This window comes from Eschrichtius robustus, chromosome 4, assembly GCF_028021215.1.
Source record: "Eschrichtius robustus isolate mEscRob2 chromosome 4, mEscRob2.pri, whole genome shotgun sequence".
In the NCBI taxonomy this organism is placed as follows: domain Eukaryota; kingdom Metazoa; phylum Chordata; class Mammalia; order Artiodactyla; family Eschrichtiidae; genus Eschrichtius; species Eschrichtius robustus.
In genome coordinates this window covers 51,699,705-51,718,602 of record NC_090827.1, presented here as the reverse complement: position 1 = coordinate 51,718,602, position 18,898 = coordinate 51,699,705, and the positions used below count along the sequence as shown (strand labels likewise).

The 18,898-nt window shown below is 37.5% G+C and overlaps 1 protein-coding gene across 6 annotated transcripts in view; it reads right to left on the bottom strand.

Moving 5' to 3' along the window:
* The window catches only part of WDFY3 (WD repeat and FYVE domain containing 3), a 272,029-nt gene that overhangs the window by 70,146 nt on the left and 182,985 nt on the right, over positions 1–18,898 (bottom strand). For 5 of the 6 annotated variants that reach the window (XM_068542705.1, XM_068542706.1, XM_068542710.1 and 2 more), the window contains 7 exons: positions 16,667–16,787; positions 16,230–16,447; positions 12,462–12,697; positions 11,138–11,272; positions 8,750–8,929; positions 7,121–7,354; positions 92–191 (listed from right to left, as the gene is read on the bottom strand). In XM_068542705.1, the coding sequence (XP_068398806.1) occupies positions 92–191; positions 7,121–7,354; positions 8,750–8,929; positions 11,138–11,272; positions 12,462–12,697; positions 16,230–16,447; positions 16,667–16,787 (1,224 nt within the window). The remainder of the gene's footprint in view (positions 1–91; positions 192–7,120; positions 7,355–8,749; positions 8,930–11,137; positions 11,273–12,461; positions 12,698–16,229; positions 16,448–16,666; positions 16,788–18,898) is intronic. The other variant, XM_068542707.1, reaches the window with a different exon arrangement.

Here is an 18,898-nt window from a genome sequence, read left to right as displayed (position 1 = left end):
ACGTTAAAAAAGTGGTATACTTGGGGTTTAGATAGAGAAGGGAAGTGATTATAGGTACTTTTAACAGACTGAAAAGAAAACATGATATTACCCAATAAAACATCAGCTGCAAGCAAATGGTCCATCACACTATCCAAAATATAAGTCTGAAATTCTTTTTGCTGAGTTCTTGTCGATCTTTCAGGGGAAGCCTAATCAATAAAATTTAGAATTAGAAACAGAACCCAGTAAACAAAGGTAAGGCTCAACCATAGTTACATTAAAAAAAACTACTGGTAAGTAGTAGACTATGTCACGAGAGATGGTGTGTATGCTTATACTCTCTTATTTTTCTGACCATAGATTAAAAAACAAATTGAAGCAAAGGTGAAACCATACCTTCTTTTGAATCCATTCCTCCAAAAGCAGTATTCTAAACATTTTAAGTATTTAATAAATATTTGATATCTATTATCTATCTACCTCACTTCCAAAAGAGATCTGGCAGTTTCTAATGAGATGCAGATAAAATAAAACATAAAGCCATTTAAACAAACACAAAAGCTCAGGAGTCTAGTAACCAAGAAGGTAAAGTCAATGGGGAGGCGAGTATTTATATCAAAAAAATCAATTAAGCACACAATTTTGCTTTGAGCTTCCTAGGGTCCAGAAGGAGAAAAAAAATAATATGATTTACAAAGCCTTTAATTATCTATAAAAAAGGAAGCATACTATATAGTCAGCAAGGATGTTTTCCTAAGATTGTTCTGAGAAGAATGTTCCCTGTGGGCTTTTATAAAGAGGACAATGAACAGCCCTATAGGTTGTACCCTTGATAACGGTTTTACACAGTACAAGGATGATTTTTAAAATTATCTTGAATAAAAGCTTAGGGCACAAAGTTAAAACTATAGTTCTCTGATGGCATTTCTTTGCTAATTAGGGTGGTATGATCCAGGTGCATAACTTTCAGGTCTCTAGCCTGAGAGGTGGCAAAGCGCTGGGAACTCAGGGGTGAAAGGTAGGAAAGATCCTTTTGTCATTCTTCTCAAACGCCACTCGTGTTAGCTGGCTTTGGAGAGGAGCTGGATATTGAACGATTCAATAAACTGACATAAAGTTGTTTCTTAAAAAGAGATCTGGATGTTGTAGCTGCAAGCAGCGTACTGATGCTTTGCAAGTGAAGTTAAAGAATCTATTCCTTCTCGCACAGACAGGTCCAGGACTATGTTTATGACCGTGCCGCAGAAGTGGGCTATAGAACACTGTTCTGCTTTATGCATTTAAAGTTAAAATCTGTTCCCCTGGGGAAAAACCCACTTCTTTCTATTCTGATTTTCAAAGTGGTGCTGATGAAGATTTTTAAAAAGCAGTTAAAATTGGAATCCTATATTCAGATCAAAGATATTATTCTAAGGATTCAAAAACCAACCAAAGTTGTAATGAACGTTTCTCTGTTTTTCTGATAAAACATACTTATTTTGTTTTAAAATGACAAAACATGGGCCTAGTAACAGTTAAAAGAATATTAGTTCTTAGGAGTTTGGTTTGGCATTAGAATAATTTGGGAAAAAGTGAAGGTCATGACATGTTGTTTATAATCTTTTTTTTAGAAAATTTATTTATTGATTGATTTTTGGCTGCATTGGGTCTTCACTGCTGCGTGCGGGCTTTCTCTAGTTATGGTGTGCGGGCTTCTAACTGCAGTGGCTTCTCTTGTTGCGGAGCACGGGCTCTAGGCGCGCACGCTTCAGCAGTTGTGGCACACAGGCTCAGTAGTTGTGGCTCGTGGGCCCTAGAGGGCAGGCTCAGTAGTTGTGGCTCGCAGGCTCTAGAGAGCAGGCTCAGTAGTTGTGGCGCACGGGCTTAGTTGCTCCGCGGCACGTGGAATCTTCCCGGACCAGGGCTCGAACCCGTGTCCCCTGGATTGGCAGACGGATTCTTAACGACTGCGCCACCAGGGAAGTCCCTGTTTATAATCTTAATACATTTTCCTGTGTAGATGAACAGACTAATACAATGGTCAGCAGAAGAGCTGGGGCCAAGGCCTGCCTATTCCTCATGCTGACAGTACATCAAGACCCCACCCCTGTTAACGGAAGGGAAAGCGAGAACCTTCAAGTGATAAGTGACAGATTGATAGGTCTATGAGGACTACCCTGCAATCAGATCAGAGACCATTTTCAAACAGCATGAGTGATCAAAATTTACTAAGGAGTAAGGCTCTCCAGTCACAGGAGGATTTAAACACCCCTGAAGATGGCAATACTCATTCAGGATTATAATCAACTCAATGTGGCTAATGGGATAAGTAATAATGAGTAGGGTTTATAAAATCTTAATTAGACAAAGTTTTGGAGTATGTAAAACAGGGAACATAGAACATAGAGAAGTAGCTTGATCTGTCAACAATATTTATTTTTACTTAATTAGAAAGTATTCTTTTGTATTCTATAAGGATTTAAGGCTGGCTCAGTCACCAACAGGCATATTTAATCCTCTGATTCCTCTCACTGAAGCTGTTTCTTGAATGATCATGACCCAGAATTAACTCTGTTACTGGCTCTAACTGCCAAGTTCAAATGTTCTTGCTGAGACTCATAGTAGCCTAACTTTTAACGGACTTAAGACTTTATATGAGTGCATGCGTAGTTTTCTTGGGTGTTTTTTTCTTTTTTTTAAACAATTCACTGGACTACAATTATGTAACTACACAGTGCTTAGTTTTATGTACCTTACCTCATTCTGTACAATATCCTTTCGAAGTAGATACTATCATCTCCACTTTAGAGATAAGATAATTGAGGCTTTGAGAGGTCAAGTCACAACTAGGTTTCAAACGGTCAGTTTCTTTGACGCCAAAGTTCACCACCTCACCTGCCATTCCGTACTCTTCCAGCCCTACTAAAAATCTCCATACTGAAGTTAACAAATGCACAACAAGAGCAATTCAGCCACAATCTCCCCATCATGTTTTTAGATAAACCTGGTTGGCCCACCAGACAACCAGGATGAGTTCAGGGCCGAAGGAAGACAGGGTGAGCCCTATGCTCTGCTCTGCCTGCGAGATCTGTCTTCCCAGAGAAGACAGTGAAGCCAGTCAACAACACGAGTCTTCACAGACGCAAGGCGTCCTTTTCGAGGCCTGGGAACGCCATGCCGAGTCGTCGTGGGCGCGTGTGCTGCCCGTGGCTGAGAGCCCTCTGGCTCTGGCGGGGAGGCCGTTAGTGCTCCGTAACAGGCAAAGCCTTCAAGGAAGAGGGGTTTCCGCTCTGCCCTTCTGACTGCAGTACTCCTCCTGACTGGCTTCTCTTCTCTCAGTTATTTCACAGCACTCTCTGTGCCCACTTTTGCCACTTTGTTTGGTTTGTTTATTGCTCTGCAGGGGGCGCTGTACTCTGATGGGAACGGGGAGGTCTTTTAGCAGATGGCGGGAGCAGAAAGCAGTGAACTCCTCAGACTACAGAAAAGTGGTGTCAGACAGGCACACACTCCAAATCAGCCTCCTTCGTTTCATCATATTTCTTTCCTTCAGGTATATACGAGTACTTTTTGATCTGTTCTCAGGTACTTTCCTTCCGTGGCCACGTGCAGCAAATTCATTTGGCCTTTCATGAGATGCCTGGTGGTGACAGCAGAGGACGCTGGTGATTGTATAAGCCACCGCAGGCCACTTGATTTTGGAGCAGGTCTTACGTGCCAGGCGCTGTGTTATGAATCTTATATGTATTATCTTACTTAATTCTCACAACAGTCCTCAGAGACAGGTTCTATTTTTATGCTACGTTACAGATGGGCAAACTGTAAGGGGTGAAGAGAACCGAGCTGGGCCAAGGTTACACAGCTATAAGCAGCACATGTTTAATTTCTCAAAATAGTTTTGCTGGGTGATTTATATATATTTAACTCTCACAACAATCATGCAGGGGAGACAGTATATAAGATCATTCTCCAGAGGATGAATTTAGCTCAGTGAGATTAAAATGTTTGCATAATAAACCACAGGGCCAGAATTCAAACCAGGTCCTTCTATGGCCCCACACTGCTTCCCTTGTATTTGGCCTGACTCACACTCAAGCCAGTCTATATGAATGGGAAGCTTTTCTTTTTATAGACTGCTAATGAAGATAACTTCACACATTCTTTTATAGACACAATCAAGTAAGTAGACACTCTTACGATGACATCCCAACAATCATGAGACTGAAAATGGCCTGGCTTGAGCATATCAGCCCGAAAATCAGTTGGTTCAAACACCTTCCTTCACGTCAGTAAATGGTAAATATATAGGATAGTTCTTTTGCTGACTTTCTTCAGAGATAGACTTCATAATTGTAACATTCAGAATCATATGCTTGTAATTTATTATTTTACACCACAGGAAGACATGGAGTGCAACAGCATTTCCACTAAATATTTTTGGTATGTGTATTCTGTGTTTGTGTATTAGATTTGAAGTTCCTCAAAGCGCTGATTTTTAAAAGCAAATTTATCTCTCTCTTATGAGATGGTATCATATCTTCCTGTTTGGGAACTGCCAGGGATGTAGTTATAGTTAAATAATTCAAAAAAACTTAAAGAACACAGCAAGGCATTGAGCTAACTTTGTGAGAGACAAAAGGACACATGAAAGTTGGTCCCTAACTTTAAAGAGTTGATGATCTATTTGGGAAATTCAATCTTGACACTCCCTGGTTCTTCCTAAAATACCACCCTACCGCCCCTGACTCCCTAATGCAATCAGATACAATTCCACTTCAGGGCAAATTAGTGTCCACAATAATGAGAATGTTATCTCAAGGTTAATACATGTCATATCAAACTTTCCTTACTGAAAAATACAGAAAACCAAAATAAAAGACAATCATACAATTTACCCATTGCTAGTTAATTAGCTATTAGGATTCCTACAAGACTGTTATTACTGAATACATACACTTACCCCATTTCCTCTGCATATGTGTATTTTATTTTTTGGCTCAGTTATGCTTTCTTACACACACCTATTCTTAACTTTATCCTGTTATTTTCTGAAAACCATTTTATTTTGCATAGAATGCTTCAAATTCTTACCCCATGCACTAAAATACTAGCCATCTCTCTTCTTTTAAAGTTTCCAAAGTTTTAAAGTTTCCAAAGAGGACAAGCTCCACCAGGCAGGCTTTTAAATTCTACCAGATGAATTCTTGATGAAATCAATTATTTTTCTGCCAATACTAAACACTGTGGTCCTGGTTAACATGCTTTGCATAGGACTTCCATGGTGGCGCAGTGGTTAAGAATCCGCCTGCCGATGCAGGGGACATGGGTTCGAGCCCTGGTCGGGGAAGATCCCACATGCTGCGGAGCAACTAAACCCGTACACCACAACTACTCAGCCTGAGCTCTAGAGCCCGCGAGCCACAACTACTGAGCCCGAGTGCTGCAACTACTGAAGCCCACGTGCCTAGAGCCCGTGCTCTGCAACAAGAGAAGCCACCGCAATGAGAAGCCCTCTCACCACAACGAAGAGTAGCCCCCGCTCACCGCAACTAGAGAAAGCATGTACGCAGCAACAAAGACCCAACGCAGCCAAAAATATATAAATAAATAATAAATAAATTAAAAAATGCTTTAAAGTGCTTAGCGTGGCTGGTACCTAAATTACACTGATTTCTTTTAATTGACCAAACTGAGATATTTTCACATGAATAAGATAAAACATTTGCTGGGATTTTAAGGTTTCAAATAAAAAGTTAACCGTTTTCGCCACTAGAGGGAGCAGAGAAAGTGCAGGTTCAGTTGTCAAACTGCTGAGGGCGGCATGTGGGAAGCTCCTCACAGAGAGAAGCAGTTAGTCTTTTACACTGATTGAATCTTTCATGAAATATTATTTTCAGAGCTCTGGCATGTACTGCTTGACCCTATTTATATGAATTGGCCAAAAGAATGAATGTATAGGCAACTAATTATATATTAGATCCCCTTCAATGATCTTTTATTTTTTCTTGAGATTTTTCTAGGTGAACATTTGGTTTTCAGGGATGGTCAATTTCTAGAGCCAGCAGTGTGACCACTTTAGGGTTTGTTTTCTGATGCATCAGCTAGTTCTTATCACTTATCAGGAGAATTAGCAAGTGCAATGGACTAAATGTTTGTGTCCCCCCGCAAAATTCATAAATTAAGCCCTAACCCTCAATGTGATGGTATTAGAGAGGTGGAGCTTTCTGGAGGTAATTAGGTTTAGATGAGGTCATGGGGAGTCCACAGGAGGGGATTCATGCCCTTATAAGAAGAGGAATTACCACCTGAGCTCTTTCTCTGCCATGTGAGAGCAAGGCAGCCATCTGCAAGCCAGGAAGAGGGCCCTCACCACAACCTGACCAAGCTGGCATCCTGACGTCAGACTTCTCAGTCTCCAGAACTGTGAGAAATGACTATCTGCTACTGAAGCCACCCAGTCTATGGTATTTTGTTACAGGAGCCTGAGCTCAGATACCAAGCAACCTACAAGTTTGCTGCCTTGGGGAAAATTCAGTAAGGGCATATTGAGCACCTATTATGTGCAATGCACCACGCCTTAAGCCCCACAGGACACTAAAAGCGATACCGGAAGTGATAAATAAGAGGGACTGAAGTAGGGAGTTATAAGCTAAGGAGACAATGCTGCTGTAAATGACTAGAGAAGGAGCTAGAACACTAAGGTCCATGGGCCAAATTCAGCTTACAGTTGTTACTGTACATAAAGTTGTACTGGAACACGGCCACACTCACTCGTTTATGTATTGTCTGTGGCTGCTTTCTCATTGCAATGGCAGAGTGAAGTAGTTGTGAGAGACTGTACAGCTCACAAAGCTGAAAATATTTACTATTCGGCCCTTTACAGAAAAAGTTTGTCAATTCCTGGTCTATCCAGGGGAAGGGTGATAAAGGACTAAATTAAGGACATGTCAAGAGGAAAAGAAAGAAGAGAAACAAATCGATAGGGTATGTATTAGCACATTTGTGATAAAAAATTCCCATAGCCCATGATATGTTCTGCCTTTGCAACCCAAAAGAATTAGAAATCTGAAAGATATGTGACATAAAACTTGCTTGGTTATTAACGCTCTCATTATAAAAACAATTTGAAAGAGATGTAAATGCATTTCTTTGTCTTTACCTCCAACAAAAGATCAATTAGTGGAGTCTGCTTGCTGGCAGGGGTAAGACAGAGGTTGTCTATTATTAAGACCCGCATGAAGTCAAAAACAAACTTTTTAGCTGGGTGATTGGTCAGGTATGTCTTGACGCCCACGTTGCAGTACTCTGATTGGCTTCTGTTCATCCCTGTGTCTGCTGCAAAGGCTTTAAACTCTTCCGCTGGAGATCCAACTTCATCATCGAGATCAGTCACCTAATAAAATCAAGTGGAAATATATCCTAGTCACATTCAATTTCATTTGATATTTTTACTTCCACCAAATTGTTGCAGCAACAGTATTTTTGTTCAGTGTTTACCTCCTATTAAGCTATTCAGTGCATTACATCGTTCACTTTGCTTTACTTATTTTCTCTTTTCAGGGTGGTAATCGGGCACCACATGTCACGATTACTCAACACATGCTCTTTCTAATATTAAGCTACTCACTGGCCACTAACCATATAAACTGCTTTATGTTGAATTTTATCTTTACTGTGGATAACTGAACTTGAAATAAATGAAATAATAAAATGAGAATGACTATATTTGCATATTTAAAACATACCATACCTACTGAGAAGTCAAGTGTTACAGACTTTCAGATAAAGATCTGGCATAATGACTGCACCCAAGGGCTGACCCATTTTTGTAGGTAAAAAAAAAAAACCCAAATAAATAAACAATACAAAACAACAACAAAACTAGTACCAAGTTTGAGCCAACAGAAAAAGAAAGAAGGATTAGAAGACAGATTACAAGATGCCGACAAGGAAAAAACACTGAAATATTACTAAAATCCTTTTTTTTTACCAAAAATGTGGATTCTAAAATTATAAACAAGCCATGGTGTTAAGGTCACGTGCTATACTTGCCTTTCTCCTAAAAATCGCCACAATTTTAGAACGAGTATTTCACCATTATACATGAAGAAAAATTAGTATGAAGAAGATACCTTATTCTAGGCTCTCGAGTAAGTGGTAGAAGTAAGACAAAACATCATGAAATTCTGAAGTTCTATGGAAGAATAACTGTCTTTTGGGTTCGTTTTAAAGGACAAAAGAAGTATTTATACTACATATGATTATAGTCTAATAACTTTCTCTTAAGTTAGTGCAAAATATGAAAAATAACAGTTGAACAAAATAGAAAAAGTTGAACAGAAAGGACAAACATACATGTCATTTCTTATAAAGACAATCAATCCTGTAATTAATTTGTAAAGACTAAATCCAGGAGATGCCTAATTCCTGAGATAAATGAAGTGGAAATAAATTTGGTCTGACTAGAGTTCTGTAACCTGATTTCACAACTATACAGCTATCATTACATATAATAAGAAATGGATCAACAACTACACGAAGAGGGAATTCACTAATGAGGGACTTACAAGAATATGGCAAATGAAAACAGGAAGTAGAATTCACTGTTATTTTAGGGGAAAGCAGAAGGAGAGTGTGGGGAGCCAGATACCAGATAATGACGTAAGAGATGAAGCAGAAAGTTATGAAACTGTAACTTGGTGAGAAGCTTAAAAGATTGGCCAAAAAAATCTGCTAACCATTGGAGCAGACTAATTCCAGTTTTGATATTTTCCTCCCCCTTTCCTACCATCTCTGAGTAAGGGCGAATGTTGAAGGGGAAGACCGTGGCTGCTAATGCACACAGGAAGTCAGGGCTCATCCACATGGAGGCCAGGTCTGGGACGTTGTGGTACAAGTATCTAAAGAACTGCATCAGGGTCACAGGATATTCCCGGAGCCAAGATCCCTCTTCTTCTGACTGCCAAGGCTGTCATGGGGATAAGAGAGGAAATAACATGTTAGAAAAACTGACACTACTAAAAGTTACTCACTACTCTTCTAAAACCGGATAAATTGATGGTCCAGAACTCTTGTAAACCACACACAGGAGCAAACACACAGGCCAACAAATCTAGAAATAAGCTAAAACAAAGGTGATACCCCTAGAAACTGACAGGATGTTTTTCTATTCATTTGAGTACTCACAGCTCAGTAACTGGAGTCAATGGTTTTGATTATTCATCGTTACCAACATGAGTATGGCTGGAGCCAGTAGTGGCTCTATTCCCATCAAAGTTGCCCCATCCTCCATCACGCCAGAGAGTTAGGATTAAGATAAAAATGGGGAAGTTACTTGACCTTTCTGAGCCTCGTACTGTCATATAAACAATGAGAATAGTGCTCTTAACCATTATGCAACTGTGATATTGTGATTTATAATAAGAAATATATATTTAGTCTTTGTCCCATTTCAGGCACAGAGATCCTAAAACCCTTGGCATTTCCTAAGTGATAAAAGAGCCATAAATGTGTCTTTTTGTTACTCATAACACGCCGCTTTCCACCACACTTGAGTTTATGTTGATGGGCTGTCTTGCCAGGGGAACCAACCATGGGAGTAGAGGGCTGGAAGTGAACCGAATCTGCTCCCCACAGCCCCCAGGGACGAAGAGGGGCTGGAGACCAGGTTCAATCACCAGTGACCAGTGATTTAATTAATCATGCCTGTGTAATGAAGGCGCCATAAAAATAAAAAACACGGGGTTCAGAAAGCTTCTGGACTGATGAACACGTGGAGGTGCTGGGAGAGTGGCAGGACGGAGAGAGCGTGGAGGCTCCGTGTCCCTTGCCACCTTGCCCTATGCATCTCTTCCATCTGGTTGTTCCTGAGATACGTCCTTTTATAATAAACTGGTAACCTAGGAAGTAAAATGTTTTCCTCAGTCACGGGAACCTGCAATCTGTAACTGGTGAGTCAGAAACACAGGTAACAACCTCGACTTGTGACTGGTATTTGAAGTGGGGCAGGGTTGGTGGGGGGGAGGGGTATCTTGTGAGACTGAGCCCTTAACCTGTGGTACCCGATGCTGCCTCCCAGTAGATAGTGTCAGAACTGAATTGAACTGTCGAACACCCAGCTAGTGTGGCGAAACCTTCCACATACTTGGTGACCAGAAGTGTCAAAAGTAAAGTAGCGTTGTAGTAGAATACTGAATGAAGTGGACACATAGGAGTTGTTTTTCCTTAAAACAATAACAGTGATGATGATGATAAAAGAGTAACAAAAAAAGAATATATTTCAACAATGCTTATCTTCTGATACTTGCCCAGAGAGTGGCTTCTTTTTCAGCTGAGATTTTTCTAATTGTTTATGAATAAAAACCAAAACAAGAATCCCAAAGCATTCTAAATTAACACATTTAATAGTAACGTTCTTTTCTTAGATGGCATAAGAATAGTTTTGACTAAAATCAGATTTATCAGGTACTTGTAATCCAAAGAAACTAGTTAATAATTCCTCTTACAATGTGATCCTAAATCGTGTAAACAAATTAAATCATTATTCACGGTATCCCTGTAAGAAAGGTAGGAACATACATTTTGTCATTTACTCTTTCAATTTTTCATATCTAAGTTAGAAATAATTAGAAAACATAAAAACAAATACAAAATAAAACTTGCACTGATAACATTTTAAATCTCTAAATGAGAGTGATTTTAAAAGTTCAAACAACATATTGCAATGACATACAGTACAATATATATTCGTTATATACACTTATACATTGAAATATGTATTTCATAGCGCTAACAGCATCAGTTAACACTTATGAAGTGCTTACTCTACACCAGGCACTCCTGTAAGTGCTCTGTGTATATACTAACTCATACATCCTCACGACAGTCCTAAGAGATAAATTCTATTATCACCAGCATTTTATACATAAGGAAACTGACGCACATGAGGTTAGTATGTCTGAAGTACCAGAGTTGGGACTTTGAGCCCAGCTCCCGAGCTCAGGATCTTAACAACTGTGTGGTCTTTCCTTACACTAAAGATAACAAAACACAGAGGCTGAGGTTCCAGAGACTACGTAGTAAATAAAGAGTTATGACAGCAAAGGATTCTTCTATTTTAAAAAATATCACAGGCAGGAGGAACTACCGACAGGTATCAGTATCTCAGGGAACTTACTGAATTCAACATGCTGCGGAGCATTCCCAATAATAAAAAAGCAGCTTCTGTGCATACGTTATGGATAGAAGAGACCACGGTTCCACTGGAGGCAGGCACTCCAAAGATAAATGTCCAAATGGAATCTAAATCAAACTGCAGAGGTGAAAGTGAATAAAGATTAGCCATTGCCAATTTTTTTCAGTAGAGACCCTCAAAAGTTCTAATATTCTAAAATTTCTTTGAAATTAATTAGTTTTTTCCAAAGTGAGCAATGACAAAGAGATAGAGACCTAGCACTCCTCCCTCCTGTATTTTAAAACTCATTTTTACATTTACAAGACAAAGTGAATATCATGTACCATCCTGTCTTAGGTATCTATGTTAAAAACATCATTTTCTTTTTTTTTTCCTAAGGAAAACAAACAAAAATAAAATACTTGCTAATTAGCTAGGCGATGAAATTAAAGAACTGATGGTTTTAAGCAGGATCTTTTTAAAAAGCACATTGAACTTACTCTTTCCCCCGCTCTCAGCAATGTTCTAATTCACTTTTAGGTTACATACAGATGAAGATTTGACAAAATAAAAATCAGTTTGAGGAGATTTATTCATAGTAGTTTTATATAACACTTTATGACTATGGTGTCATGCTTATTTTGAAAATTACATAACCAACCAAACTCTGCTAAGCATGAATCTGTACTGTGACTTAATGTAAGGGTACAGACTCAGCGTTTTCATTTAAAAGGTTTTGTCAATGACTAGAGTTGATTTGAATAGCATTTTGGCATTATTATGGAAGTATAACTGAGTTTAAAACTAAATTCCTATGTCTTTGCAGTGCCACAAACATGAACCAGATAGAGATATCCATGATAGTCTCAGATTAGAAATCAGGTAAAGCCTTACTGTTTTCCTAACGTGGACATTATCTATCATTAAGAATTTAAAAACATTTTTCTAATCAGACTTGTACTAAGAATCCTTTCATACCCACCCAATTTATGGTATGTACACTATTCCATTTTTAATTCTACAGAAACTATATTTCTGGATAAAATCACGTTACTCAGAAGAATTCTTTTGATCACCATTAAAATATCATCCAAAGTCTTCACGTATATATAATCATATAGAGTAACCATAAAGAGAAAAAGAATAGGTACAAAGGACTTCTTTTTGGGAAAATTTTCTATGGTACTTTCCGATTTTTATGTTCCAAATCAAATCCCAAACGTGAGAAAGGGATGGAACCAGTTGGTTTTAATGTGATTAACCCATCACCCTGCAGTGACTTTCTGACAAATGTAATTACACTTACACCCTACTAGATAATTCCTACCTGGCAACCCTGCTTACATCGGCTGCTGATGACAGGCACACTGACCTGCAGGTTCTCAGGCAGCTCACTAACTGGCTGCTGCAGAAACAATGCCATGAGGAGAAAATAGAGGGCAGGGACATTAGTGTGTTTAGGAAGGAATGACTGAAGAACCGGAAAACCAGGAAAATGACAAGCATCCCGGTTAATCTCCCTGACAGTCGATCTCCCACCAGCACTCCTGCCCACGTTGAATCCTAAGAGAAGAGGAAATAACGATAAGGACAAAATTAATAATCGATTACCATGCTACATTAACACAGAAAGGAGTAATTCAGCGTATGTGACATTTCCATCCAGAACATTCACATTAATATATTAACTACTCAACTGTTGAATTAATCTTTCAGTCAAAAGTTTTACTTTACTATCTCTGTGACTTTGGCAAGCCTGTCTATTAGGATACAGGTCTCAAAACATAGCTGAGGCAGTCAGATACAACAGGTAGTATAAATTCTACTCATTAAAAGAATGACCTCCAAAGAGCTCTAACATTTCCTTAAGAAGAAAGTAATATTCAAAACAGCCAGAATTTAGGATGCTACCAAAAAATGTAACTTAAAAATGCACCAAAATATAGTTAATATATTTCATTTGTCCTGAAAATCATGATAAACTAATAACCTTAAATGATCTATGAGTCAAGAGACAAGACAAAATGAATATGCAAAATAATCTTTCCTCACAACATGATCTGTAACTCTGCTGGAAAGCTGTCTGGCAGTGGGATATCAAGTCTGAACCCACTGTCACTGTGGTTATCTGAACATCCAAAGTCCGTTCTAGAACCACAGCTGTACCAGGAGATGATCACTGCTTATTAATGTGGCTTATAGCACCAGCCTTTCTATCAATCCTGTTTCCTCCGTTAAATAACTAACTTTGGGAAACAACTCAAACATCTATTTCTTTTGCCACCCCAAACCTAGTACAGTGCTCAGTACAGAAGAAATGTTGGCTAGAGATTCAATGGAAAACTTTTGCAAACAGCAAGATGAAAGATGGACTTTTACTCTGAAACAATTTTTATTTCAAATGAATATTCACATTTTTTTCCAAGTTCTTTTTTCTAAGATGAAGTAAGCACATACTTGTTACTACTTAAAATAATGAAAGAGAAATTTGTATCTAGGTGGCTTTTTAAATAGTTCATCCAAATCGACTGCTCAGTGTGATATGAATTAATCTTCTAAAGCATGCTCTTCTAATTAACAAAAAATTGGACAGCAAATTACCAACCTCTTTCATGTATCATCTCATTTCTTAGACAATGAGCATGTGAGTAAGAAACTGCTATTATCCTTTTTATAATGCAGAAAATATGCGATTTGTTCAAAGTCATAAAGTTAATGAGTGGTGGCAGTAGGACTTGGAGCCTGTAAAGCTACACTGTCTCCGTTGGCCTTCTCCATGACATTGCCACATTTCTGAAAAACTGGCTGCATTAGGATGCTGGGTGATTTTTGTTTGTAGTAAATTCTAAATGAAATCATGAATATAAAAAAGTCTGAGCCTTGAGAAATCAAAAAACATAAAGTGGTATTTTATACATTAAGTAGGAAAAGAAATTTTGATCAAACTATATGTCCTAAGTGAAAACCAATACTAGCATTTATTTTCCTTTCCAAATTTTCACACTCTATTTCCACCACATAATTGATCTTAAGGAATATCTAATATGTTATTAGCAATTAAGCATTAATTTAGATTCAAGTTACAGCTACATGGAAGGTATTTTTATAAAGAAAAATCTGACAAAAAACTAACAAATATGAATAAAACATTCAAAAACTTTAGGTTGTTCATCAGATCAAAGAGAAATAGAATCAAATGAGATGATATATCTATATATACGTAGATATAGATATACATCCATATATGTACACAAGTATGTATGTATCAGATAGATATTCAGGGAAAATTATATTAAATTGAATCAAATTTAAATTAAACTTAAATACCTAGATTTCTCTTTTAGAACCAAAGCAGCATATGCAATGTACAAGCAGGTATCAATGAAGCACAAATAAATTCTAAGACATGAAGTCAGGTAGGTCAGATGAGTTAAAAGCACCTTTTCCTGATATTACTGAAGTGATGTAGGACAGAAAAAAAGGACAGAACTGACCGTCAGAAGACAGATACTCAGACATATTACTGTCTGACGCAGGAACCTTATATATTTAACAGTATTATTTTCCTAATTAGAGAGAAATTAATTCTTAATGTATACTCATTAGGTTTATTTCCTATAATATATAACTTATATACCATAAAATACATACACCCGTGTCTGGAATCCTGAAGGCAAGTGAGGTGACATATGTTAAATAATTTTGCAAACTGCAAAGTCCTAGGTGAAACTCAGGTATTATTTTGGCCTTCAGTGAGAAGCAGTGCTGTCAATTAGCATTTAAAACTCTTACATTCTCCGAACTCACGCTGAATTGTGCCTTTCACTGTTTATTCTCTTAGTAGCTACTAGCTACTGTTAAGGTCAAAAAGCTAAATTTCTTGCTACGAAACTGTTTATGACACTTGTTGGCTATATGTTTCTCCCAGAGTCAATGCAAACAGCAATCTATTTTTCAGATCATAAAAGTCTCTATAATGATAATAATTTAAAATGCATTATTTTAAAGCAGACAATTTTCTTGAGAAAACATTTCACAGTGAATTTCTTTCTTCATCACAAAGTTCCTTGAGACGTTTTTCACATGTGAAATAACAAAATAATCCTATGGTGTAAGCTCTGTCTTCCTACCATTTGCTTTAACATTTGACAAAGTAGTGCAGGTTGCACCTAGGTATTGATACTTGAACATTTTTTTTTTAACAGATAAATAACATGTTAAATTCTGACCCCTAATTTCTCCACCTGATAGGGTAAATAGTTATTCTTAATGCTACTGCAGAACACAATTATATATGATTTTAATGTTATAAAGACAAATATATTTTTTAAATACTTTAAGAACTGAATGACTATAATTTTCAATAAAAACATTATCTTAAATATATATTTTCCAAAATAAGATCATTAATATGAACAGAAATATATACCAGTTCAAATAAATCTAACACAGGAAACTGTAATTTTCTAATATTGTTTAAATGCTCAGTTCCGTGTTGAAAACAGCATAGAACCAGCGAGCAGAGAATAAGGAGCTTTGGCTGAAACTTCCATGAGCTTAAATCTTTGTGTGGCAGTATAACATAACTATTAAAAGCATGAGTTTTGGAGTGAGTGACCTGGATTCAGATTTTGACACTTCTTAGCTGACAAGTGACTTCACCACTATGCCTTGACTTTCTCATCTGTAAAATGGGTATTTATATATCATAGCGTTACTGTGAAAATGAAATAAGTTACTGTGAAACTGAAAAGTGTTTGTAACTGGTACAGAGTAAACACTCAAAATATTATTATTATTAATTCAGTTCTGATAATTTGCAAATTATTTATAGATCAGAAAGGGGACTATAAAACAGAAAGAAATCATAAGGAACTTACTTGAGTTTTCACATCTTATTATCCTGTCTCTCACTTCAGTTTGATTTGCAATTAAAAAAGCCAAATTTGAAACTTTTTATGCTTTTTACTCTATCATTAATTAAAATTCATGACTCAATGGCTGTTAGATAAACTGAAGAGTATAAGCTTACATAAGATTTAAAAACAAAACACAACAGCTTATTTCAAAGCAGCCGACTGTAAAAGTCCCATACCTAATACAGTTCCGATCTTATTGGTTAAGACAGAATCTGTCTGTTCCAGCCACCCTCCACCACTGAGTCCTTCCTTGAACTTGATGAGAATAGACTGATTACTCAGTAGGACGACAAGAATCCTCATGGCTGCCGTAACTGTGGTGGAATGCAAGTGTTCTTCCATAAACATCATAATCCAGTCAAAACCCAGCGTCCTGACCAGCTCTTCACAAGCTCTATTCAAAGATAGATGGATTAAACAAAACAAACATTAATTTAAAGGATTATGATTTCAAATAAAAAAAAAATAAGACTAGTTTCATTCTTGAGATACGATAAACTTCAGGGTTTAAAAAAAAATCTATTAAAAGTCAGTGGCAAATCTTTCTTTTGTCTACTATGAATTAACTAGTAGTAGCAACTATTACCATCAATGCTCAAAAGATTTTACTTACTGCAAATTAATGCTTGTCTTTTCTTTAGATGTGTAAACCAGTTTTAGTAAGATATCTAGAAGTCTGTTCCTCAAAAGTATAAGATTGGCAGATACAAGACCTCCAAACTCTTCTTCAGTTCCTACAAAGAAAATAAATACATTAAATTGCCCTAGCTGATAAACTAGGATAAAACATCCAACACTGTTCTAGGAAATCTCACTGAAACACATCTTTCAGAAAACATTTTCTCTAAGAGTACTTTCCACTCAAGTGAACAAGAAAAAGGGTCTAACATTTCTCTTTAGAATCTGAAAACTGTTCATTTACTTAAGACATTATCTAAAAAAGTGATAATAAAGACTGTGAACCCTTTTTTATATTAATATTCCCTTCTCCTACCAACAGGGGTAAAGTAATCAAACGAGGATCAGATGAACAAAAATAACAATGCAAACCCTTAATTTCTAGTCTTTTTGAAGGACTTAAATGGTTAAAATTTCCAGATTTAAAAATGAAAAGAGGAAGCATAAATTATTCAATAATTATAATACATAAAGTAAAGTGAGAATTAAATAGCACAGACGAGAGGGAAAGGCACACAAATACACAGGAGAACTTGGGGAGGAAAGGAAGGAAGACAGAAGCTTACGGTTCTCAATGGATAGTACTGGAAGCACAAGGGACTGGGATCAATGGCCTAGCGTTGCAGGCCCAGCTCTGCCACTAAGAGCTCTGGGTTAATAAGTCACAATCCACATGCTTTCTTTCCTTTATTCTACAATTGAAGCTCAGGCTAAAGTTTAATGACCATGATTATATGCTTTTACTTGTTTGGGCAAGGGACTATTTTTACCTTTAAATAGTATCTTTTAAAATGCTAACTTAGTGCCTTAATCATTGGGAAGGGTGCTTTAAGCTTACCAAGGGGAACTCAAGATTCCCTCCCGCTAACAGGCACAGGACTGGTAATTTACAAATTGCCTTGTTGACAAATGGAATGGACAACCTAAATTGACAAACGAATTACTTCCTTCCAATAAAATGACAATCCACATAGAAATTAAGAATTCTCCTTAGTTTTTATGCCTATTTTTTTCACTGTCAGTTATTTCCCGCTAATTTTCAAATACAGTTTAAAACAATTAACTCTGGGACTTCCCTGGTGGTGCAGTGGTTAAAAATCCGCCTGCCAATGCAGGGGACACGGGTTCAAGCCCTGGTCCGGGAAGATCCCGCATGCTGCAGAGCAACTAAGCCAGTGCACCGCAACTACTGAGCCTGTGCTCTAGAGCCCACGTGCCACAACTACTGAGCCCACGTGCCACAACTACTGAAACCCACACGCCAAGAGCCCATGCTCCGCAACAAGAGAAGCCCGTGCACTGCAGCAAAGAGTAGCCCCTGCTCGCCGCAACTAGAGAAAGCCCGCGCACAGCAACGAAGACCCAACACAGCCAAAAAAAAAAAAAAATTAAAAAAAAAAAAAAATTAAAAACAAACAAAACAAAAAAAACAATTAACTCTGAAAGAAATTTCCAGGTTATCTTCTTTCCATTCGAACTGATGCTTTACTCCACATTGCACTGTCCTTTCATGCAACTTATTTTATTTTGCATTAATTATTATATCACAGTTCAGCATTATTCAAGCCATTTTTTTGGTAGGTGTATCCTGAATACTATGTAAGCTACATGAAAGAAAAAACTATGGTTTTAATTTTTTGGAACATCCCATTATAGTTAAGACGGTCCAGTCCACCCAATTAAACAATCAAGGTCATATACTAACAAGACCAGCAATATGCTTCTGACTTTCTCTATTCTTTCAAATGGCAATAAATTGATGAGGAGAAGACTAGTCGAATCAACTTGGCAGATCAAGAGAAAATTTTCCTAATTTATACATCCCTGCTACTGTGCTCTTGTCAAAAAAAGTTTACAGCACTAGTTGTAGTTACTGAATTCAATGGCCAGCAAGAAATACGGGGACTAGAGAAATATTTTTCCTATATATATTTTTTATACTTGAAATAAACATGTTATACAGTTCTAAAGATTTTAAAAGGACTTTCCTTTTTTTTTTTTGGCAGCATGGCACGGCATGTAGGATCTTAGTTCCCCGACCAGGGATCGAACCCGAGCCCCCTGCAGTGGAAGTGTGGAGTCTTAACCACTGGACTGCTAGGGAAGTCCCAGGACTTCCCTTTTTAATTCCTATTTACTTGCCTTATATTAATTCAGAACTTAGAAA